A 25,441-nucleotide genomic window follows, 5' to 3' on the forward strand; every position below is an offset into this window, starting at 1 on the left:
GGGAAAAAAGTGGGAAAAGGCAGTACGTGTTGAAAATTCCTGTGTTGGTGCCGAACTCCAGATCCTGGAGTATTTTTATTCTTTACTGTTTGAGATTGGCAGAAAATAAATAGAGTGAGAACTGTTCTGAGACTTCAGTGGTAACAACAGTAGAGGAGGTTGGCAAAATACTCCAAAGCGAACCAAAGGAATAGATGAAGGAAGGAAACATTTGCTATCACTTAAAATGTTTTTGAAATGGATCTGCCATTTACTTTTGAAACTGTATAATTATGGTAGCTCTTTACTATGTATACTTCAACCTAGAGCCTTGAAGTAAAGAACCACCAGATATTTCCTGTAGCACACATTTTGTTATTTTCCAGCTGCTGTCCCTGAAAAACAGTTATTTCAAGGTTGTATACATTGTGGTGCTTTTGGAAATGATTACTTATAGAGCTGTAACTCAAGATACTTGCCTTACTTTCATTACTATTCTGAATAAAATAATATTATGGAGATTCTTCTGTAACATTCTGTTTATCAAAAACTGTTTTCTAAAATAACTTTGAACTCTTATAATTGAACTCAATTATACTTAAATAATTATGAAATGTTCTAGATACCCAAGAATTATAAAGAATAATGTAAATAGCTCCCATGTGTCCATCACACAAATTAAGGCATAGAATATTGCCAGTGAATTTGAAACCCTGGATAGTCTTCTGCAACATATCTTGCTCCTGGTTGACTGTTAACCTTGATTTGGGGGTTTATCCTTATCATTTCCATGTTGTTTCCATGTGTTTTAGAAACATTTGTTATACATGTATTAGTTTTTTTTTTTAATTTATTTATTTGACACACAGAGATCACAAGTAGGCAGAGAAGCAGGCAGAGAGAGAGGAAGGGAAGCAGGCTCCCTGCTGAGCAGAGAGCCCAATGTGGGACTCGATCCCAGGACCCTGAGATCATGACCTGAGCTGAAGGCAGTGGCTTAACCCACTGAGCCACCCAGGTGCCCTACCTAGATGTATTAGTTTAAATGATGTTTTGTTTTGCATGTTTTAAAAATTTTGTGTTTGTATAGTTTCCTGTGACTTGCTTTTTTACTCGGCATTCTTTGTGAGGTTTATTTGTGTTGATACATGTAGCTCTATTTCATTTTTAGGGCTTATCAGTGTTGCTAGATATTTAGGTTGTACCTGCGTTTTTTGTAATTTTGAACAAGGCTTCTCTGATCATTATTGTGCATATTTTTGAGTCTGTGGGCAGGGATTCCCCTGAAATATTTATGTAGAAGAGCTAATGTTGCTTTGTAGACATAGCTAATGTCATTTTAGTCTTCTAAGTTTACCTCCTCTTTGGAAGCAAATGGGAATTCTCTTTATTCTGTTCTTCGCTAATACTTGTTATGGTCAGACTTTAAAATTTTTGCTAATTTGTTGGTAATGGGATCTCATTGTGCGTTTAATTCATATTTCCCAATTAGTACCAAATGGGGCATTTTACTTTATTTTTTTAGAGGTTTTTTTTTTTTTAAGATTTTATTTATTTGACCAAGAGTGTGTAAGTGCACAAGTAGGGGGAGCAGAAGGCAGAGGAAGAGGGGGAGGGAGAAGCAGGCTTTCCACTGAACAGGGAGTGCGGTATTGGGCTCAATCCTAGGACCCTGAGATCATGACCTGAGCTGAAGGCACATGCCCAACCGACTGAGCCACCCAGGCACTCTGCAGATGGGGCAGTTTAATTTCTTTTTGCCCTTTGATGTTCCTCTCTGTGAATTAGTGTATTTTTTTGTTGTTGTTCATTTTTCTATTAGAGTCTTCTTCTTTTGATTTGTATCAGTTCTTTATATAATCTGGTTAATTCTTGGTCTGTTACATGCTTTGCAAATAGCTTCTCCCACACTGTGACTTGTATTTACATTCTTTTGTGTGTTTTGATGAACAGAAGCTTATTTTAGTTGATCAAATTTATCAATGTCTTCTTATTAATTGTATATGAAATCCTCTGCCTTGAGGTCATGAAATATTTTTCTGGATGTTCTTTTTCTTTCTTTTTTGTTTTTCATTTTAAGTATACTCCACACCAGGGGTTCGAACTCACAACTCTGAGATCAGGAGTCACATGCTTTACCAGCTGAGCAGCCAGGCACCCCTATTGTGGATATTCTTAAATTTGTAAAGTTTTGCCTTTTTTAAGATTTTATTTATTTATTTGTCAGAGAGAGAGCAAGCGAGAGCGAGCACAGGCAGACAGAGTGGCAGGCAGAGTCAGAGGGAGAAGCAGGCTCCCTGCGGAGCAAGGAGCCCGATGTGGGACTCGATCCCATGACGCTGGGATGATGACCTGAGCTGAGGCAGCTGCTTAACCAACTGAGCCACCCAGTAATTCTCACATAGCACTGTATATTGGGTAACCAGTTTATCTCTTCCCAGTGGTCTTTAGTGTCAGCACCGTTGCATATAAATTTTTATATTTATACATATTTTACATTTTACAATTCTTTATTATATATTAATTTGCAAATCAATTTTATATTTATAATATGCTTATTATTCTGTTCCTTTGGTCTGTTTTAGCCTCTTGCTAGTATAATACTGTCTTACTGGCTTTTAAGTCAGCTTGTCTAAGGGACCCCTGGGTGGCTCAGTCCGTTAAGCCTCTGCCTTCAGCTCAGGTCATGATCTCAGAGTCCTGGGATTGAGCCCCCGAGTTGCACTCCCTGCTCAGCGGGAAGCCTGCTTCTCCCTCTCCCTCTGCCTTCCATTTCCAGTACTGGAGCATGCGCTCTCTCTCCGTCAAATAAATAAAGTCTTTTAAAAAAATTAGGTTGTCTAAAACATGAATGAACCTTGAAATCACTCTGCTAAGAGCTTAGATTATCACATTTATACTAAATGTCCAAGGCAGATCTGTAGACAGAGAAAGTAGATTAGTGAGGAATAGGAAGATGAGAGAATTGGAAGTTAATGACTGAGGTGGGGGGTGCAGGGTTTCTTTTTTGAGGTGATGGACATATTCTAAAATTGTGGATTGTTAAACAGCCCTGTGAATATCCAAAAAAAAAAAAATCAAGTTGCACGTTTCAGATGGGTGAATCGTGTGTGAATTATATCTCAATAATGTGTTTTTTTTTTTTTTTAAAAAGGTGTATTGTGAGATGACAGGTCCCTTTCTTTTCCCTTGTTCTTTAAAATTGTTTTGACTCTATTTAGTCCTTTGCTTTTCTGTATAACTTTTGATATATTGTTAAGTTCCATGCAAAGTCACTCTGTGATTTTGGTTAGAAATCTATTGAATTTATAGATTAACTTGGGGGCAAATGACTTCTTTTTGATTTGGTCTTCTTACCCATGTGTATAGTATTTTTCTTCGTAGATCTTTCTACATTTTTAAAAAATAAACTTTGCCATTTTCTCCATAAAGACTATGAACATCTTCTGTTAGACTTATTTATTCCTTTTTTTAAAAAAGATTTTATTTATTTATTTGTCAGACAGAGATCTCTAGTAGGCAGAGAGGGTGGGGGGGAAGAGGCTCCCTGCTGAGCAGAGAGCCCAACTGGGGGCTTGATCCCAGGACCCTGAGATCATGACCTGAGCTGAAGGCAAGGTCTTTAACCCACTGAGCTACCCAGGTGCCCTAGACTTACTTATTCCTAAGTATTGTGTGGTTTTTATTGTACTATAAAAGATAAATATTTTTTAATCAATGATATTTTAAATTACATTTTCTATTTGTTGCTGTTTGGTTTTCAGGTAGCCTGCACAGTGACTTAATTCAATTTTGTAAATTCTCTTATATTTTCTGGCTATAAACAATCACATCATGTATAATCCTTATATATTTTTAGATTCTTACCTTAATTCTCTGGCTAGGATCGAATAGTGTAGTCATAGCTGGTATCTTGTCGTACTCCTAATTTTAAGGGGAATGCTTTGAGCACTCCATCATTAAGTATGACTGTGGCTTTAAGCAAGAATTGACATTTGGCCATAGCCTGTTTTTGTAGATAAAATTACAAAACTCATTCATTTACATATTCTTTGAAGCTGCCTTCATGCTATAATGCTACATTTGACAAGTTGTGACAGAGGCTGTATGATCCTCAAATCATAAAATAGTTAACATCTGACCCTTTAGAGAAAAGGTTTGCTAGCCCCACTCTAGGGTTTTGATTGCTTACTAATAAATTAAGGAACTTTCCTTCTACTTCTACATAGTGATTTTAAAAAACCTCTTAAATAGGTGTTGAATATCATACTTCTGTACAACTATTATAAAGAAGTGTTAAAATCTAGCTCTTTGGGATACTAAATGCAAAATAAATCTAAAATTCTTTCTGAAATGAAACTGATTGTTTCTCCTTTGTTTTCTGTGCGGTAAATAACATTATAAAATCAGTAGTGAATAATCTTTACATTCCTGAAATAAATACCATCTTACTCTTTATATCCTAGCAGATTAAATTTTCTAAAAAATTTTAAATGTTTGCTTTGTGCTCATAAATGATATTGGCTTGATGATGTATATAGTGTTAGCTGTGACCTGTGGTTAATACATAGGTTTTCATCTTTGTAGAGGTATTCCCCCCCCCCCGAATATTTATTTATTTATTTTAAAGAGAAAGATTGAGAGAACATGAGGAGGAGAGGGAGAGAAAGACTCTCAAACAGACTCCACACAGACTATGGAGCCTGACGTGGGCCTCTGTCCCAGGACCCTGAGGTCACAACCTGAGCCAAAACCAAGTCAGTCACTCAGCCAACTGAGTCACCCCGGCATACCATCTTTGTAGAGTTTTAAATATTTCTTATTTCTATTAAACTATTTTGACTCATGCATTATTTAGAAGTATTCTTTTGAACTTCCAAGTTTTTTTCCTTAAATGCTATTTGAAATATAGTTGCTCTACATATTACTCTCTGATATTTATTGAGATTTGCGTCGAATCGGTAGTTTGAAGTATCAGTGAAGTTTGTCACTTAAAATATTATAGTTCTAAAATGTAACTTTTGAAGCAAGATTGGTGTTGAATTCATAGCTCCAGCCTTGAAAATCTGTGTTAGAGCATTAGAATGAGATGACCAAATTTGATTGAGGTTGTTTGAGATGTAAAGGGAACTTCCTTGAAAACCATTTATTCAGACTGTCCATGTCAGTTGTAATTTGAGCAAAAATAGCCTGTCCATTTTCATTTTTAGTTTGATGTAAGAGTTTTGCTAAGTAAAAAGATTATAACTGATTTTATTAATTGTGTTTTTATTAATAGATCAGATGAAAAGAAGAACATGAACTGGAAGCAGCTTCCCAAAAAGCCATGCAAAAATCTGCTTAGTACCCTGAAGAAGTTGTATCCTCAGCTGTCTTCAGGTAAATGTGAAGGAAAGGAATATTTTTAATGAAAGAATATAAGAAAATTCTTAAATTTAAACATAATTTTGCTCTCCTTAAAAGGAATCTCATTACAAAACAAAATTTCAGCACTAAGACATTAATATTGTGGTTGATGATTTTTTTAAGTATGTTCTTTGTGTCCTGTCTGCTTGAGCCTCCTTGTTAGTTCCTGCCAGTGATCCCTTTATATTAGTAAAGAGAGGAATTTCAGGAAGTCACGGGTTTTTTTGGACAATTTTCTTAATTGTTTAATCATTACTTGTCTAATATTATATATTAATGCCATCTTCTCTGGATATGTCAGTTCACCGAAAGACTCAAGAAGGTTCAGCGATAGAGATGACTCCAATCGAAGCAGATTTCTCCTGGCAAAAGAAAACAACACAGCTTGAGATGGAAATTCAAGAGGCATTTTTGCGTTTTATGGCATCTATTTTAAAAGGATATAGAACATATCTCAGGCCAATCACAGAGGCTCCTTCAAATAAAGCCACAGCTGTTGATTCATTGTTTGACCGACAGGGTGAGTGGCATTGAAAATATAGTTAACTTTTCATTGAAATGAAAAACACTTTCTATTTGGTATTGCTCCCCCCAAAATATTCACTATGTAAGTTCTTAGAAATGTATATTAAAATACAGGGAAATTTTGGGTTGTGATCTAGCTCTATGAAGAATTCCATTATACTCTAATTTTTCCTGAGAAATCTGAAAGCGGAGATCTTTAATTATGAAAAGTCAAAGATGTTGCTTGTATTTACTAGATAGCTAGTTATCTTAGTAGAACATACCTGGCAATTTGCTTTTAGATGGTTCCTCAGTTTTGCATAATTCTTTGATTTATACATTCTTGGCTTTATAATATTCCCTAACAGTTAGTTTTTGGAATAAGGCCACAAGTGTTTAGAAGTTTTGAAAAATATAGCTTTGTTTCAGGGGAAAACACTATACTCATCTTTCTGAGTGTTTGCTATTTTAGGGAATTATCAAGATTTTTGTTGTAATTCAGCTATTCTTCTATGTGGTAGCAATCTTACAAATACAGTAATATTCATATGAAAATTATTTTCTATTTCTGTACTTTTAACCACTACTTACTTTAAAAAAGACTCCACTTTTCTCATAATCGTTTCGACTTTTATCATCTCAGCTTCAGGATAATGTATCTCTTGAATATTTAGTTATCACTTACCAAGTCTGACTAGTTATTAGATAGGGATTATAAAGAAGTGTTAAAATCTAGCTCTGTGGGATACTAAATGCAAAATAAATCTAAAATTCTTTCTAAAATGGAACAGATACTCAAGAAAACAGATTTTGCACAATTAATAATTCACTGGGAAGTTCCCAAATTTAGAAAAAGGGAGCATGTTTCCCAAATGACTATTTCAGAAGACTTCATGGAAAAAGAGTGTAACTTTGAGGAAATGGGTAGAATTTAGATAAATGGAGCTTATCAGGAAAGGCTTTCTAAAAAAACAGTATGCTTTAGGGGTGCCTGGGTTGCTCAGTTGGTTAAGTGTCTGCTTTCTGCTCAGGTCATGATCTGAGTGTCCTGGGATTGAGCCCTGTGTCTTGGGCTACCTGCTCAGCAGGTAGTCTGCTTCTCTCTCTGCCCCTCCCTCCTGTGCTCCTTCTCTCTCAAATAAGTAAATAAAATCTTTAAATAATAAAAACATATGTATTAAAAGCCAAATCTGAATGGAATTTCTCCTTTGCTATTTATTAAGCCTTTTTGAGGTTTTGTTTTTTCATGAATAAAATGAGGATGACACCTACTTCATGAATGGTTGTGAGGATTAGATGTATATGAAGCAACTAGTAAAATTACAGTACTCATGGTAACAGCTGTTACCACTAGTGATAATGACAGAATGGAAGAAACCTCAAGTACAGATGTGTAAGGCATGTGTATTAGTTTGTCATGGCTGCCGTAACACAGTGCCATAGATTGGGTGGCTTAAAGAACAGAAATTTATTTTCTTGCAATTCTAGAAGCTAAAGTCCAAGGTCAACATGTTGGCAGGATTGGTTTCCACTGAGGCTTCTCTTCTTGGTTTGTGAAGATAGCTGTCTTCTTCCTGTGTCTTCACGTGGTCTTCCTTCTGGGTGAATCTGTATCCAGATTTCTACTTTTATTTTATTATTTTTTTAAGATTTATTTATTCATTAGAGAAAGAGAGGGAGAGTGTAGAGGGATGTGGGGAGGGGCAGAGGGAGGGAGAGAATCTCAAATCGACTCCGTGCTGAGTGAAGAGCCCATGGTGGGGCTCAGTCCCATGATTCTGAGATCATGTAAGAGGGTGAAGTAAGATGAAGTAAGAGATGAAGTAAAAGTTGGTTGCTTAACTGACTGAGCCACTGAGGTTCCCCCAGATTTCACTTATAAACATTAATCATTGGATTAGAGCCCATCCTAATTACTTCATTTTGACTTAATTACTTCTTTAAAGATCTTATCTGCAAATACAGTAAATTCTAAAATACCAAGAGTTAGGACTTCAGCATAAGAATTTTGGGGGGTGGGACACCTCGGTGGCTCAGTGGGTTAAAGCCACTGCCTCCAGCTCAGGTCATAATCCCGGGGTCTTGGGATTGAGCCCCGTGTCCAGCTCTCTGCTTGGCGGGGAGCTGCTTCCCTTCCTCTCTCTCTCTTCCTACCTCTCCGCCTGCTTGTAATCTCTATCAAATAAATAAATAAAATCTTAAAAAAAAAGAATTTTGGGGGGACAGTATTATGGGGTTCAGCCCATGACAGCATGTTATGTACAGTTTGACCAACGTGAGGAGTTTTAGTGGTGTTGTGAAATACAAGGCTGAAAATAAGATTAGGGGTCAGATAATGGGTAGTCTTAAGTGCCAGACTTAAAATACAGGTTTCCTAATAGGCAGTAGTAGGTCACTAATTCATACATATTCTTTCTCTCTCTCCCCCTCCCTCTCTCTGGGGGAGAGTGGCATTACTAATGGAATTTAGAAAGATATTGCATTAGTATCTTAGGCCTAAGATTTTTGTTGTTAACAGAATAGTATTTAGAGTAGTGAGGGCTATAGATAATTAGACAGTAACGGAAATACTAATTACATTTTACTAATTGTATTGTAAAGGAACATTGGCTATTCCTTTGAGAGTGCTAGGTCAGGGAAAGGTTCCCTGAAGAAGTACCAAATGAACTTGGGCCTGAAAAATGCATAGGAATTACTTGTGGGTTTTGGATTAACTTTTTATCAGGGGGACTTTTGCAACATGTATGAAAATAGAATAATGTACTCTCATGTAGCACCTTCCAAGCAATCAACATTTTGCCATTTTTGTTTCATCCTTCTTCCCTTTTTTTCCCCATATATGACATCATTTCACCCATAAGCTTTGAATTATCCTTTAGAATTTCCTAGATATGTATGGTATGTGCTTTTGGCTGATCGTCTCCCTCTGGCACTGTATAATGTTTCTTCCATTACGTGTATTTCCTGTAAACTTGTGGGTGGATTAAGAACACATTGTCCAATAGAAATGTAATGTAAGCCATACATATAATTTAAAATTTTCTAGTAGCTATAATTTTAAAAAAAGCAATAAGGAAAATTAATTTTCATAGTATATTTTTGTAACTTAAAATATCCCAAATGGTATTTCAGAATGTAATTACATTTTTGAAATTTTAATGAAAAAAACAAAAGAGACATCTGGGTGGCTCAGTTCAGGTCATGATCCAGGGTCCTGGGATCAAGTCCTACATTAGGCTCCTTGCTCAGCAGAGAACCTGCTTCTCCCTCTGCTGCTCCCACCTGCTTATGCCCTTTCTCTCTCTTTCTGAAGAGTAAATAAAACCTTTTAAAAAATAAAATTTTAATGAAATATTTTACATTTTTTTTATACTAAGGCTTTGAAATCAGCCTGTGTTTTATATTTATAGCACATCTCAGTTTGGACCAGTTACATTTCAGGTGCTCAGTTGTCACATGTGGGTGGTGGTTACTGAATTAAGTAGTACTGCTCTAGAGCTTGATTAGATTCAGATTCAGTTTTCTTGGCAAGTAGTGCCAATATTCAAAACACATGGTGTTTACTACTTCCAGTTGCAACCCACATGCATGTCTGGCTGTCCTGTTTTTAGTGCTCCTAGGATTGACAGTGTGTTTTAAGTGTTGTCAGCCTCATTTCATGCATTATAGTTCCTCAACAGCCTTTCTTTTCTTTTCTTTTCTTTTCTTTTCTTTTCTTTTCTTTTCTTTTCTTTTCTTTTCTTTTTTTAAAGATTTTATTTATTTTTTTTGACAGAGACACAGCGAGAGAAGGAACACAAGCAGGGGGAGTGGGAGAGGGAGGACAGGTTTCCCACCAAGCAGGGAGCCCGACATGGGGCTTGATCCCAGACCCCTGGGATCATGACCCGAGCCTGAGGCAGGCACTTAGCAACTGAGCCACCCACGTGCCCCCCGCCCGACATCAGTCTTTCATTAAATTCTGTTTTTTTCTAAGATTTTATTTATTTATTTATTTGACAGAAATCACAAGTAGGCAGAGAGGCAGGCAGAGAGAGAGGAGGAAGCAGGCTCCCAGCTGAGCAGAGAGCCCGATGCGGGGCTCGATCCCAGGACCCTGAGATCATGACCTGAGCTGAAGGCAGAGGCTTTAACCCACTGAGCCACCCAGGCGCCCCCATTAAATTATTTTATTAGCCTTTGCTCATCATCGCCTGGATCCACTAGGAGAAGAAAAAGGACTTTTTGTTACTACTTGTGAAGAATAATTTATTTCTATTTTACTTAAGCATTTCTCAACTAATTAGTATCTCAAGGGGATGGAGTGAGGACCGCAGCTTGTGCACCAAAGAAAGGCTGGAGGGAAAAGTGGCTCAAAAACCATGCTTGAAAATGGTGGATGTGAGCCAAAACGTAGGATCTTTTAGGACCAGTGAAAGGTTTCTGTCTTTAAGAGTAATTGGAAGCCAGTGAAGTATCTTTAAGTAGGTAATAGGATCAGATTTTCATTTTTATTTATTTATTTTTTAATTTTTTGAAGATTTTATTTATTTATTCGACAGAGAGGCAGGCAGAGAGAGAGAGGAGTTAGCAGGCTCCCTCCAAGGAGACAGCCTGATGCGGGGCTCAATCCCAGGACCCTGGGATCATGACCTGAGCCGAAGGCAGAGGCTTTAACCCACTGAGCCACACAGGCGCCCGGGTTTACTTTTTTTTTTTTTAAAGGTTTTATTTATTTATTTGACATAGAGAGGGAGTGATCACAAGTAGGCAGAGCAGCAGGCAGAGAGAGAGAAGGAAGCAGGCCCCGCTGAGCAGAGAGCCTGGTATGGGGCTCGATCCCAGGACTCTGAGATCACAACCTGAGCTGAAGGCAGAAGTTTAAACTACTGAGCCACCCAGGCATCGCCAGGTTTGCATTTTTAAAAGATGAAGTAATAAAACATTTTTTTCTTCGCCTTCTTTGCAGAGATTGAATTGGAGGCATCCAAAGTATGTATCTACTACTTAGTTGGTTATCGCATTGGTCCGAGTGCTTATGGAAGTGACCTGGTTTAATTAATAGTAGTATGAGTAGAAGAGTGATGTTTTTTAGGAGGTAGATTGAATATGGGATATAAGATGGGGATGTCAAGAGCAACTTCGTAATTTTTGTCTTTGTCAACCAAGTGGATGGATGGCCATGCCATTTATTGAGAAGGGAAATAGCAGAAAGGGGAAGAATCTGATTATTTTTTTAAGGAAAGTTTTTTAAAATGAGAGACTTGAGATGGAAAATTGTCCAGAGAACACTGAAAGGGCTGGAATCCCAGGCTCATATGGTGGGCCTGGCCTTAGATAAGAGGGACACAGCCTCTTGTAGAAAGAGGGAAGGAGTAACTGATAGCTGTAGAAAGCCATAGATTTTTGTAGTGAGATAATGGTGGCAATTCTCTTAATGATTTTCATTTTCTCTGCCTATAAGGTGTGATCATTAGAGATGGGAGAGAGAACATGATAGGAGAGAATTAAAAAATTGGAAATAGGGGCGCCTGGGTGGCTCACTGGATTAAAGCCTCTGTCTTCGGCTCGGGTCATGATCCCAGGGTCCTGGGATGGAGCCCCGCATTGGGCTTTTTGCTCAGCAGGGAGCCTGCTTCATCCTCTCTCTCTGCCTGCCTCTCTGCCTACTTGTGATCTCTGTCTGTCAAATAAATAAAATCTTTAAAAACAATTGGAAATAGTTGTGAAAACATGGTAAAGGGAAATTACATTGATTCCAGAAATTTAATAGGGTTGCTAGTCAGCAATGAAGGTATAAGTGGTTCTGGCCAGCCTAGTTGTAGAATTGGTTTTTTTCCTCTTTCAAGTTGTACTCAGCCAAACTGGTGTAGGTCTAGAGAAAGCAGGCAATACAGTCTTCCAGGGCTAAGGTTTACTGGGTGAGTTTGACAAAAAAGACAAAAGAACATAAGAATTGAGAGTGTAGACAAGAAAATAATTGAAATGATGGACTTGGACTTGGAATTAATACTGGATAAGGAGAGAAGTGAAGACAGGAGGGTTAGGGAGAAAGTAAAAGGTTATGAATGATTGTAGATTTTAAAGAGCCCCCACCCCATGCCTGGTAGAAGTACTTAAGTAAGCAAATTATATCTAATATGTAAATTAGATTCAGGAGGCAGAATTGTTTTGAATGCCAACAAGAAAGGTCCTGGGAGTGTGTGACTGTGTAGAAGTTGGTGACTGAGGTGGGTTAGACCATAGGTCATTAGCATTCAAGGCCTTAAAAACTCATTAAAATATTGGGTGGTTTATGCTTATGGATGTTGAAGAATGATAATGGTGGGAGTTGGAGAGAAGTTGGAATTATGTGCCCTAGGCTTCAGTGAATGAAACAGAGTGTCCCCGAAGTCAGTAGATGACTACAGTTAGCAGGGGAAAGGGTGGGGTAGCCAAGTCACACGAACTGTCAGGGGCAGAGCAGAGATTTTTACAAGCCAGTATAGGAATTGTCTGGTAGCATTACAGAATAAGGACATTGACCTTTCTTATTTAAGACTAGGCAGAGTATAAAAGAGAAATTTCTGCTTGAGAACTTTAGGGCTAGAGGTTCCTTATAGGAGGTTCAGATTTAAGTGAAAAGGTTAGTGGTTTAAGTTAACTTTTTTATGGTTGAATCAGGCAGAAAGAGTGATGGTTACTAGAATATGGTTACTGAAAGCTTCTATAAATGTAGATATATGTAAAAATAATATAATATAATATGTACAGGTTTAAGATACTTTTTGTCTAACATCTAGTTCCACTTTAAATTTTGAATTTAATTATAATTTTTTTTCAGGATTTTTAAAAAGTCGAGATCGTACCTATACAAAGTTCTATACTCATTTATCCAAAACACAGATATTTATTCGTTTCATTGAAGAATGTAGTTTTGTAAGTGATAAAGATACTGGATTGGCATTTTTTGATGACTGCATAGAAAAGGTAAGTTTGTCCTGTATATAAGTGTTAAAGAAAAAAACATTAACAGTTTGGCTGCCTGTATAATCATCATTATTATTAGTCCAGATGATCTGAGGGGGACAGTGTAGGTTTGTGCATGTGTGCAAGTGTCCAGTTCTAGGCTTAATATAAGAATCCTTTTCCTTTATGATACCTAGTTTCCACTATACATAGCTAATTTTTCTTGAATCTCACTTTAGTTTGCAACTGTTAAATACTAAGAACATTTCACTGAAAATCCTAAATCTTACTTTTTTATTTACCTAAGTAAGGTAAGATTTTGTAGTTCATTAAGAAAGTTTAGTTTTATGGGTAATGGAGTCTTGGGTTTTGGTTTCTGTTTTCTCTTCATTCAGTTACACATTTTAAACATTATACATTTTTGCAAAGTAGTCAACATGTACCATTTTGTTCCCTTGTTTTAATCCTTCCAAATACTTTTGCTAAATACATATTTTTTATTTTAATGAAGCACATTTGGAAATATGACTATCAAAAGTTTTACTTACCAATTGTAAGGAAGTTTAAGTTGATTCTTCACGTTAATGACTCACAGTTTTTTTTCTCATTTTTAATAGAGTTTTTATTTTTCTAAGTGTATCTTGGGGCTGATTTGTTTATGTGAGCCATAGTATGTAAAATTTGAGATTATATCTAAAAAAGGTAGAATATTATGACATAATGTTTGTAATCTCCTTAGAGGACTTGAATGATTTTCTCCCATTATACTAATGTGATGTAGACTTCTGGGGATAAGATTAAAACTGTTCAGTGTTTTGATTACTTAAAAATTGATAGTCTGACATCATCCAGTTAGAGGAAAGCTTAGATGATATCAATATGTAACACAAGGTTTTAATAACAATGAAATTTTTTATTTGAGAAGCCAGATTCCCCTTGTGACTGGCCATTTTTAGCTTGTGAAGAGGATTTATGAAAAACCTATTTAAAATAAATAGTTTCTATTCTAATAGCCATAAGAAAAATATTATATGGTAACCTGACAGTGTAGGGTTCCCCAAATATATATAAAGTGTTTCCTATCAGCTCAGTATTAAAAAAAGGATAGTTTTTAAAATAAGAATTTAAGATAATCTCAAATAAATTCGCATTAGACATTTTCACCAAGAATTCTTTTCTTCTTTTCTAGCTGTTTCCTGATAAAGGCACAGAGAAAACTGACAAGGTATTTTTTTACATTTTAAAATTTCGAAGCTAGATACTCCTTGTATGCAGATTAATTGGAGAAAATAATTATTTTCAGGTTGATTGTGATTCAGCCGAAGATACCAGATTGATAGAGCTAGATGATTCCCAGAAGAGTGAGCACACGGTATTCATCATGCCGCTGGAGCCGCCCCCTGATGATGGGAAGGATCTGTCCCTGAAGTACAGGTAGCAGGGATTTTTTTAGATTGCTGTTTGGGTTCAGTTTTAGTATTCCAATTTGATCTTTTGTGATTATTAGTAGATATGTATATTAGTCATTTGTGAAAGTCATTTTCAAAATTAATTCAGCGAACTAATGAAGATGAATGTTATATGAAGATGTTATCAGGTATTGTAATTTAAAAATCGGACAGCCTTTTTGGAAGGGGAGCCAAATCACTGTTTACTTAAACATTTAATCATATTTTAATCTTTAAAAACTTCATTTCTGGAGAAGAATAAGCTTACTTCTGTGAGGTTTCTTCTACGTGTGGGAGTTTTATTGTCAGTGTAAAGACTGAAATTCTTATTTATTAGTAAGATACCAGAGAAAACTTAAGAGTAGAGGGCCAGGAATCATTATTTATTAAAATAGGTGATGGGGATTAAGGAGGGTGCTTGTCCATGATGAGCACTGGGTGATGTATGGAGTTGTTGAATCACTGTATTACACACCTGAAATTAATAGAACACTGTATGTTAAGTACACTGGGATTTAAAACAAAATAAAAATAATAAACTTGGAGAATAAGATTTGGATGGGAACCTTTTAAGAAGTTAAAGTGTACTTGATTTTTATTTGTTGTTATGGTAATACACAGCTTAATGTCTGTTAACCACTGTATGTATATCTTTCCTACAAGTTTGCATTTACTATATTAAAACAAGTATGAGTTTGTATTGTACATATTCTTTGTAACCTGTGTCTGCCTTTAGTGTTCTGGACATTTTTCCATGCTAACAAATATTTTTGTGCCATATCATTTTTTTTTTTTTTGTGCCATATCATTTTGAATGACCATATTGCATGCATTTATTGTGGTTTGTTTAATCTCTTGTGGGTTTTTTTTTCCCCTTGGTTCTTTGCTATCTATATCCTTGTGTATATACATAGTTTTTTACTTAGGCTGCATTCCTAAAAGAATATCTGAGGCAAAAGGAGTATAAAATAACTGGCTTCCACAAATATGGAATTAATATATTATCTTACCTAGACTGGATAAAAATGAAGACTATATACTGGAGTTTAGTGGCTTAATTGTTATTTTGATCACATGTTAATTATAGAATTTTTTTAACTTTGCTTTAATTACTATACATTGGCATCCATGTGTAAGGTAAATCAAATAGGGAAAGACCATATCTCCCAGAAGAAAATTGGCCAAAGGCAGTGAGTAGGCAATCTCCAAGAAGAAATTCCAATAATTAATAATATGAAAATATATTCAGTTTTTCTAGTACTCAAAGAAATGCAAACCAAAATGGTGAGTAGAAGCATTTTTAATCTATTGGATTGAAAATAGGTTATGCTACTATATAGACTGTATATAATTGAAATATTAAAATTGAAATAATTTGATAGTGACTATAATATTTTGATTCTCTTGATAAACATTGACTATAGCAAACTCTGTTATTGGGCATTATCCTAAGACATTAAGCAAAAGTTTCATAAATATATAAGTAACACAGATCTTTTCATTGCAAAAATTGAAAAATAACCTAAAAATGTCTGATAATAAAGAATGGTGAAATTATGGTATAGCCCTAAAATAAAAATATTATGGATTCTTTCCCCCTTAAATACCACTGCAAGGTATGTTATGAAGTTAAATTGTTATGAAGAAAAATATTACAAAGTATACTAAATGTTAATTTTTAATATGAATTATTATTGAACACATGGTTTCTGTTCAAATTCCTCTGTCAAGGAAGATATCAAGATTTTCTGTTTTGCAGGGATTGGTTGAAATTAAATTACAGGGTGGGGAGGAAGCCAAAGTTTCCATGCAGGTGTAGTCTGTGTATCTTATAACTACATCATCTTACAGTTTTGAAAAATATTATTTTTCTATATCTGGATTTTGGGAAATAATATTGGGTACTATTTAAGATGTAGAAATAATCACCTAAATTCTGGAATAATATGAAAAGTTAATATATTTTAAATCAGCAGCTCTATTTTTGCTTTTTATTTTAGTTACAAATACTTTCCAAGACTGGACCTTAAACTTTTTGACAGACCACAGGAGTTGAAACTTTGTTTTAGTAGACACCCTACTGGGACTAGCATTACAAACAGTCCAGCACTCATGGCTAAGAGAACTAAACAGGTCAGATATTCTTTATCTAATACATGTTAATTTAAAATGTAAAATATGTGTATGTGATATGCAGCCCATGGTTTAGAATTATCACCCATGTCAACCATTTGAAGACCCTCTATGGTTGTTAAGTAAACGAGATGTCTCACAACCCTTTTATAATATTGAGGCTGAAGTTTTTGAATGCGTATGTTTATGCTTTAAGAGAATCTTGGGGAACCAAATACACTTTTTAATAAACAACTTTATTGAGGTACATTCCTATACCATACAGTTCACCCATGTCAAGTCTACTCAGTGGCTTTTATTCACAGGGTTGTGCAACCACTACCACGGTCCATTTTAGACCATTTTCATTACTCCAGAAAGCCTGCACCTCTGACTTGTTAACCCCCCCATCCATTCCCCACAGCCCTAGGCAACCACTTATCTATTTTCTATCTCTATGGTTTCACCTATTCTGGGCATTTCATAATAAATATTCCATAAACGGAAATATATAGCGAAAGGCCTTTTGTGACTGGTTCCTTCCACACATATTTTTAAGTTTCTCCATGTTTCACTGTGTGCCAGTTCTTCATTTATTTTTATTGCTGAATAATCCTCCGTTATATGGATATATACCACATTGTATTTATTCATTCACGTTCACGTGAGTGGTTCCTATCTTTTGGCTGTTGTGCGTAGTGCTGCTGTGAACATTTGTGTACAAGTGTTTGCGTGGATGTGTGTTTTTGTTTCTCTTGGGTAAGTGCCTAGAATAGAATTGTTGGTCATATGGTATCTGTATGTTTTAACCTGTTGAGGAACTGTCAAGACTGCTTTCCAAAATAGCTCTACCATTTTAAATTCCTGCCGGCAGTGTATGAGGGTTCCAGTTGCATCATGTCCCTGACCATTCTTGTGATTATCTGTCCTTCTGATGATAGCCATCCTTGCGTGTGTGAAGTGGTATGTCGTTGTGATTTCTCTCGCAGTTATTTATCTTGCCAGATGTTACATTTAAAGGAAGTTAAAGGGAGTTATTTTAGGACAATTTAGACATCTTATAGACATACTATATTTGATTTAGGTATAAAGAGTTAATCTATGGTTAGGTGTGAGTTAAAATGAAACATCTTTTGTACATATATTGTTTACATATTTGTGGTTTACAAAACATGGAAAATTTCAGAATGAAGTTTTTAATTCAGGTGTTACCAGCTTGTGTACAGTCCCCCAAATGCTAGAGGTAACCTGAAGTGTTCCTTAATTTCATTTTTTTTTAAAGAATTTATTTATTTATTTGACAGAGAGAGATCACAAGTAGGCAGAGAGGCAGGCAGAGAGAGAAAGGAGGAAGCAGGCTCCCCGCTGAGCAGAGAGCCCGACGCGGGATCATGACCCGAGCCGAAGGCAGTGGCTTAACCCACTGAGCCACCCAGGCGCCCCAGTGTTCCTTAATTTCAGATAGTATACGTTTCTCTCAATGTCGGAAGGAAATTAGCATATATGTATTTTGCTATTACCGGCTTAATAAAAGCCAGTTTTTACAGTGGGAGAATTTGGTTACTAAATCTTTAAAGCTCCTGTTCACCAGAACTTTTGTCCCCTAAGCTAGCTGGAAAAGAAAAGAACATTCCCATCTTAGAAAAACAAGTGACTATATTTTCAAATATATCTTCCGAGTGTAATGGAAATAGAGCTCATAAGAAAAATGAAGGGCTAGGACATTTTTATTTAGAACACATCCCAGCAGAGGGATCTTTAGTGCAAGGCACACAGTGGTAGTCTGACGTACCTGGAAGGTTCTGTGGTTTCTAAGAGTATATATAGTTTCTGTTTGTTGTTGTTGTTGTTGTTTTTTTAAGAGTTATTTGTTTGTCTGAGAGGGAGAGGAAGAGAGCATGAGCATGTGCACAAGCAGGGGAGGGGAGAGAGAGAGAATCTCAAGCAGGCTACTTGCTGAGCATGGAGCCCGACATGAGGCTGGATTTCACAACCCTGACTTCATGACCTGAGACAGGTGCTCAACCGATTGAGCCACCTGTGTGCCCCATGGGGTATATAGTTAGATTAAAGCTCTGCAGGTGGTTTTGATACCTCTTTTTCACCCAAATGAGAATGAGAATCAGAGGTAGAAAATACAATTACCGGTCTGTGGGGTAAGAAAGTCTGTGATCTTGATCACAGTGTTGCCTGCAATGACATATATCTTTTAAAGGATTCAGTCAGTGAAAGAATTAAAGATTGGTGAGGGAGGATAGAGGGGAAATCTTGGCAGGAAATAGCCTGTGGGATCTTAAACATTTTCAGCAGGGAGAAAGGTGGAAAGACTATCACTTTTCAAGAATGACATCAATGGACTGACAAGCTCTAAATGGCTCAAACCCTTTTATCCATCAAGCATATGAGTGCCTTCTATGTGAGGGGCAACTAATTAGCCATTATGTTATATAAATATGAATAATCTCTTTCTTTTTTTAAATTTTTAAATTTTTATTTTTTAAAAAATATTTTATTTATTTGACAGCGTAAGTAGGCAGAGAGGCAGGCAGAGAGAGAGGGGGAAGCAGGCTCCCCGCTGAGCAGAGAACCCAACATGGGGCTCCATCCCAGGCCCCTGGGATCATGACCTGAGCCGAAGGCAGAGGCCTCAACCCACTGAGCCACCCAGGTGTCCCTGATCTCTATTTCTAAGGGATTTCTAGTCTATTGGGAAACATGTGCTTGCCAGTAAATAGTTACAGCACAGGATAAAGTGCTTCTGTAGATGAATGTTGAAGGCCCTACATGGCACTAAGTGGGAAGCCACTCATGAAAGTAAACTGTAAAATGCTTAATGTTAGAGTCAGGTTTTATATTACATTCCTCTCTTTTCCTTCTCACTTTTATCCCCACTCTAGCAGATTTTAATAAATACCTTGATTTTTTTTTTCCTTAATTTTCTTTTTGTAAATAATCTTTACTTCCAGTGTGGTGCTTGAACTCATGACCCAGAGATCAAGAGTTGCATGCTGTCCTGACTGAACTAGCCAAGTGTCCCAAATGCTGTAATATGTTATTTATTCTCTTCCTAGGAGATCAGAACAGCTCATAAGTTGGCAAAGCGATGTTACACAAATCCACCACAGTGGGCCAAGTGCCTCTTCAGTCACTGTTACAGCTTGTGGTTTATCTGTCTCCCGGCCCACGTGAGAGTTTCTCACCCTAAGGTCAGAGCATTGCAGCAGGCGTATGATGTTCTCATTAAGATGCGGAAAACAGACGTGGATCCGCTTGATGAGGTGATTATAACAAACCGAGTTACCATTATTAGGATACATTTTATTTTTGTATTTCCAAGGGAATTTAGGTCTCAGTTGCTTTAAAGTGTTCTCATGTATTTCCATTAAGCAGGAAAGGTTACATTATTCTCTGTTCCATGGAGCTAATACTTACTGTTTATATTTAAATATATTTATTTATTTTATAATAATATAATTTATAATATAATAAATTAATATATAACATATAATAAATACTAAATATATAAACATAATATAAAATACAGTGTATAAATATATAAATATAAATATTGTGAATATAAAATAATATATAAATTTATATATGAATTTATATTTAAATATATTTATTTAAAAATTACTGCTTTGGAATGAAGCAGAGACTGCCTTAGGTCAGATAGTTTGCACTTGATAAATAGAAAATAATATTGACATCATTTTATTCTTTTTTTTCCTTGAGAGTGGGGAGGGGCAGAGGGGAAAGGAAGAGAGAGAATCTTAAGCAGGCTCCACGCCCAGGTCCCTCTCACAACCCTGAGACCAGGACCTGATCTGACATCAAGAGTCAGATGCTTAACCGACTGAACTATCCAGGTGCCCCTACTTCATTTTATTCTTTTTATTTTTTAATTTTTTAAATTTTTAAAAAGATTTTATTTATTTATTTGACACAGAGAGAGATCACAAATAAGCAGAGAGGCAGGCAGAGAGAGAGGGGGAAGCAGGCTCACTGCTGAGCAGAGAGCCCGATGTGGGGCTCAATCCCAGGACCCTGAGATCATGACCTGAGCCGAGGGCAGAGGCTTAACCCACTGAACCACCCAGGTGCCCCTCATTTTATTCTTGATACAACTTTATTAGGAAGCAAATAGGGAATAGGCTGTTAGTAAGTGGCTCTCCTCTTAGGCCCTGTGTCCTAGAATGAGTTATATAACCTGTATGTATTTCAGATAATGTATCTGAAAATGTTGATCCAGACTCCTCAACCTTGCCACTGTTGATGTTTCGGCCTACATAATCCTTTGTCGTGGGCCGGTCCTGTCCATTGTAGGATGTTTAGCTGCATCCCTGGCCTCTCTAATGCTCCTGGCCTGACTAATGCCAGGAGTAGTCCCCCTTCTACGCAGCATTCAGATATGTGTGCATACATTGCCACCTGTCCCTGGAGGTTAGAATTGCCCCACTGATGTAGATAATTATAGTTGGTACCGTCTTTATAAGTTTAATTTGAGGGTTAAATCTGCTGATGTACAGTGTGCCTAAAATAGTACCTGGCTTACAGTGGAAGGTGAGCACTCAGTGACGGAAACACTAAAGGTTTTACAGGCACTCACTGTCTTAAGCTTCAGCGCCATCCTAAGAGATAGGTAGTGATACTGTCCAGTTAATCATTGAGGAAACTGGACAACTTATTTAGCCTTTGTCTTTGCTAGTTTTCCCTCTTAAAAATAACTTTTGGTGTTAAAATAACTATAAATGATCTTTAGAATCAGGTTAGAACTTAAAATGAAGTTGAAATAAAAACTCAGAATAATGGGTCTCTGAAGGGAAATCACAGGGATAGAAGAGAAATGGGACTGAAGAAGAGCGCATTATAGGCATCAGCGCTAATATTTTTTCTTAAAATAAAAAATCTTAAGTGAATATACACATATAATATGAAGATTTGATAATGCTTGTGGGGACACTAAAGCTCATTTTCTCTAAATATTAACTGTATGTTATGAAAGCTTCAAAAATAAAATTACAAAACAAGTACTAAAATATATATTCTTATATTTGATTACATTGCTTTCATCTGATGTTCATGAAACTATCTGGAAATTAAAAGTACTTGATTAGAATCTGTGTTTCGTACCTTATGCATTTTAATGTTTTAAAAAAATTTGTTCTAATAGAGTTATTTAGTTTTCTAAGATGTGTTTTAACTTGTAAAAGGCATAAGATTTTTTATTTATTTATTTTTTATTTTTTTAAAGATTTTATTTATTTATTTGACAGAGAGAGATCACAAGTAGGCAGAGAGGCAGGCAGAGAGAGAGAGAGAGAGAGAGAGGAGGAAGCAGGCTCCCTGCTGAGCAGAGAGCCCGATGCGGGACTCGATCCCAGGACCCTGAGATCATGACCTGAGCCGAAGGCAGTGGCTTAACCCACTGAGCCACCCAGGCGCCCAGGCATAAGATTTTTTTTTTTTTAAGATTTTATTTATTTATTTGACAGAGAGAGATTACAAGTAGGCAGAGAGAGAGAGAGAGAGAGGGAAGCAGGCTCCCTGCCGAGCAGAGAGCCCGATGCAGGACTCGATCCCAGGACCCTGAGATCATGACCTGAGCCGAAGGCAGTGGCTTAACCCACTGAGCCACCCAGGCGCCCCAGGCATAAGATTTTTTAAAGTGTTCTTAAATGTGCTCTGAAATATTTTCAAAGTGTTTTAAAGTATGCTCTATGAATGATGTTATTGTACTCTAAATTCAAAGCACAGTGCTTCATTAAGTTTGTTTGATAAGTTTTAAGTTCATAGTACATATATAAATTTCCTGAAAAGTATTTTCTTCTGTAGGTATTAAAGTTCATTGGTAGTCTCTGGTACAAGGAATTACGTTCTCTCAATCCTAACACATAGCAGTTATAACCAGTAAGCTAAAAAAATTTTTTGGACTATTTCCCTAATAAACACTGATAGGAAGCTTAAAATATGGAGCTTAATTTGTTGTACTCCTACTTCTAATGAGTTATTTTGACAGATTTTTAGTCTCCTGAAGTCATTACATCTCCACGACTGGAAGAAAGAAATACTTATTTTAAAACTTAAGTATGCATATCTGGGGCCTCCTGGGTGGCTCAGTGGGTTAAGCCTCTGCCTTTGGCTCAGGTCATGATCCCAGGGTCTTGGGATTGAGCCCCGCATCGGGCTCTCTGCTCTGCGGCGAGCCTGCTTCCCCCCTCTCTCTGCCTGCCTCTCTGCCTAATTCTGATGTCTGTCTGTCAAATAAATAAATAAAATCTGAAAAAAAAAAAAAAAAAAAAAAGAAAGTCTATAGCATGTGAGATCTTGCCTATGCTTGAATTGGGTCTAATGTTCAGGAAGAGTTTGTGTTTCTTGTTGAGCTCAGTTTCACCTCCCTGTGGCTTTTTGGGAATTGCACAGACTGTTTATTCCCTCTTTCCTGTGACATCTCTTCAGATACTTGAAGAACGCTCGTGTGCTACATTCTCTTTCCTCCCTTCACACATCTATGAGTTCCTTCAGTTTTCCAGATTCACGTAGTCATTTATACAGTTGCTCTTGGTTTCTGACCTCCTGTTTCTAAATTACATTCTCCATTTCTGGCTTCCAGATAACTCATCTTTTTAACCGTTGGCCTCTTCGTGTCTCCTTTTCTATTTCATTTCTTCTGTTCTCTTGACTGAAATATCCTTTCTGAAATCTTTTTACTTTCCCCTTTACTTGAGAGCAACTTGGCTTTACAGTACCTTTTTGTTAGCCAACTCTGTCACAAACAGAGCACATTTGACAAGTCCCAAGAAGAGTATCTTCTGTCTGTGCGTTTCTTTATTCCCAGACTACGCTGTCTGAGAGTCCGTGGCTGCTCCGGCCCTGCTCCTGTCAGCGGGCTCTCTTCTTCGCCGGGAGCCCTTGCTTTATTCTCCATGCTTTCCACTGCGTCTTTTTTTTTTTTTTTAAAGATTTTATTAATTTATTTGACAGAGAGAGAGATCACAAATAGGCAGAGAGACAGACAGAGAGAGAGATGAGGAGAAGCAGGCTCCCCGCTGAGCAGAGAGCCCTATGCGGGACTCGATCCCAGGCCCCTGGGATCATGACCTGAGCTGAACGCAGAGGCTTAACCCACTGAGCCACCCAGGCGCCCCTCCACTGCGTCTTTGATGTGTGAGATTTGGACTTCGTCTTCCAACCTCACTTGTCCGCTTGTGATAAGATCGAGCCCTCCTCTGTAAACACATATTCTTAGAAAAGCCTTTGCTAATAATATTATTTGAGAGAGAGAGCATGTGTGCACAAGCAGGGGGAGGAGGAGAGGGAGAAGCAGAGAGCTGAGCAGTCCAGTCTCAGACCCAAGACTCTGGGATTGCAAAGGCAGATGTTTAACTGACTGAGCCACCCCGGTGCCCCTCAAGTTTCTTCTCATACTTTCCTAAAACGTGGATTTACAAAATCTTTTTTGTTACATAGGCATCGGGGAGATGTTGTCTTTAATTTCTTTGGCACAGAATATAGAGCCTGATTTGGGAGAGAATTATTTTAATCATACTAGATTTAAAAAATAAATTTCTTCTCAAATTATGGGGAATAATAGTCATTCTCTTTGTGTAAACTTTGCTGAAACAAATGTCGGTTGTGCATATTGGTCTTACGTGATAGAGTTGAGGCAGGTGTTTTCATTAATGAACAGATTTTTAAAATAATTTATAGAGAGAACAAGGATAAAATAGTACTTAATGCCTTTGAGAAGAAGAATTGAGTAATTTAAACATTTCTGTGAGCCACTGACTGACTAACCAACTGCTTATGCTTTGATGTTCTTTTCTGTTAGGTGTGCTATCGAGTAGTCATGCAGCTCTGTGGACTTTGGGGTCACCCTGTTTTAGCAGTGAGAGTCTTATTTGAAATGAAAACTGCTAAGATAAAACCAAATGCTATTACTTATGGTTATTATAATAAGGTAAGTGGGATCGACATTGGACAACCTGTGCTGCTTAACTAAGATTGATACATTTTTGTGCATTTTACTATTCATGAAACTTATTTTAGAATTTTAAGCTATAGTGACTTAGTGTATTTTATTTGTATGTATTTCTTTAAAAAAATAAAGTATTCCTACCAATCTTTATTTTTAACCGTTATTTTACCTGTAGGTAGTTTTGGAGAGCCCGTGGCCTAGCAGTACCCGCAGTGGTATCTTCTTATGGACGAAGGTACGGAATGTGGTACGTGGCTTGGCACAATTTAGGCAGCCGCTTAAAAAGACCGTGCCAAAGTCACAGGTCTCCTCACTATCAGGTAATACACGTGGTTGGAAAGATACTCTATTGCTGAACCATAAGCTTTATATAGGCATACGAGTGTTTAATTGTATGAAATAGAAAACATAAATGAAATTTTGGTTGATGTTTTCATATATAACTAAAGATAGAGATTACATTAGTCCCAAATTATTTTGCCCCCACAAATTTAGAAAGTGTTCTGCAACTGCAAATGAATTGTGGGGCATTCGTGTTTCGTTTCAGAAATGGTCAGTGCATGAGTTATTGAACTGCTGTTGTCCTTATCTTTAGCTCCTCCGAATGCCACAGGTGGAAGTGATGGGGACACGGTGAGCCACGGTAGCGTGGATAGTTCTAATGATGCTAACAGTGGGGAGCACACAGTCTTCGTCAGAGATTTAATCAGGCTTGATTCCACTGATAATCACTTTAGCACAGGTACTAAAATCTGGATTTTACTAACCCTTCACTTACTCTCTTGTAAAGTCTTTACCTTTTTAAAAAGCTTTTACCTTCCTTTCTTAAGAGTTTGTGCAATGAGTACTTTAAAAATACTTTATATAAATAAGGGAAGAAATTACACCTCTGATTGCAGATCCCTTCTTTTTATTTCCTAAAATACAAGAAATTAACTTTGGAGTGCTGTGCAGAAGGCTCCAGCGTGGTGTTCCTTTGTATTTGTTCATCATTAGTTTGTGAAGGTACATGATACAGCTGTAGGAATGATGAACTGGGGGACTTGAATTTAGTGATACAAATTGCAGATCTCTTTTTCATTAAGTG

The 25,441-nt window shown here is 36.9% G+C and overlaps 1 protein-coding gene and 1 long non-coding RNA gene across 4 annotated transcripts in view; one reads left to right on the top strand and one right to left on the bottom strand.

Moving 5' to 3' along the window:
• Positions 1-25,441, bottom strand: part of LOC309846456 — a 644,888-nt gene that overhangs the window by 143,920 nt on the left and 475,527 nt on the right. The gene's annotated exons all lie outside the window — the stretch shown is intronic.
• The window catches only part of DENND4C (DENN domain containing 4C), a 143,905-nt gene that overhangs the window by 74,672 nt on the left and 43,792 nt on the right, over positions 1-25,441 (top strand). For 2 of the 3 annotated variants that reach the window (XM_082695351.1, XM_082695350.1), the window contains exons 11-20: positions 5,258-5,358; positions 5,687-5,905; positions 12,692-12,837; positions 14,006-14,041; positions 14,120-14,250; positions 16,265-16,397; positions 19,448-19,654; positions 24,208-24,336; positions 24,530-24,674; positions 24,950-25,096. In XM_082695351.1, coding sequence (XP_082551477.1) covers positions 5,258-5,358; positions 5,687-5,905; positions 12,692-12,837; positions 14,006-14,041; positions 14,120-14,250; positions 16,265-16,397; positions 19,448-19,654; positions 24,208-24,336; positions 24,530-24,674; positions 24,950-25,096 — 1,394 coding nt within the window. The remainder of the gene's footprint in view (positions 1-5,257; positions 5,359-5,686; positions 5,906-12,691; positions 12,838-14,005; positions 14,042-14,119; positions 14,251-16,264; positions 16,398-19,447; positions 19,655-24,207; positions 24,337-24,529; positions 24,675-24,949; positions 25,097-25,441) is intronic. The other variant, XM_082695352.1, reaches the window with a different exon arrangement.

The sequence above is a fragment of the Mustela nivalis genome, assembly GCF_964662115.1.
Source record: "Mustela nivalis genome assembly, chromosome: 13".
NCBI lineage: Eukaryota > Metazoa > Chordata > Mammalia > Carnivora > Mustelidae > Mustela > Mustela nivalis.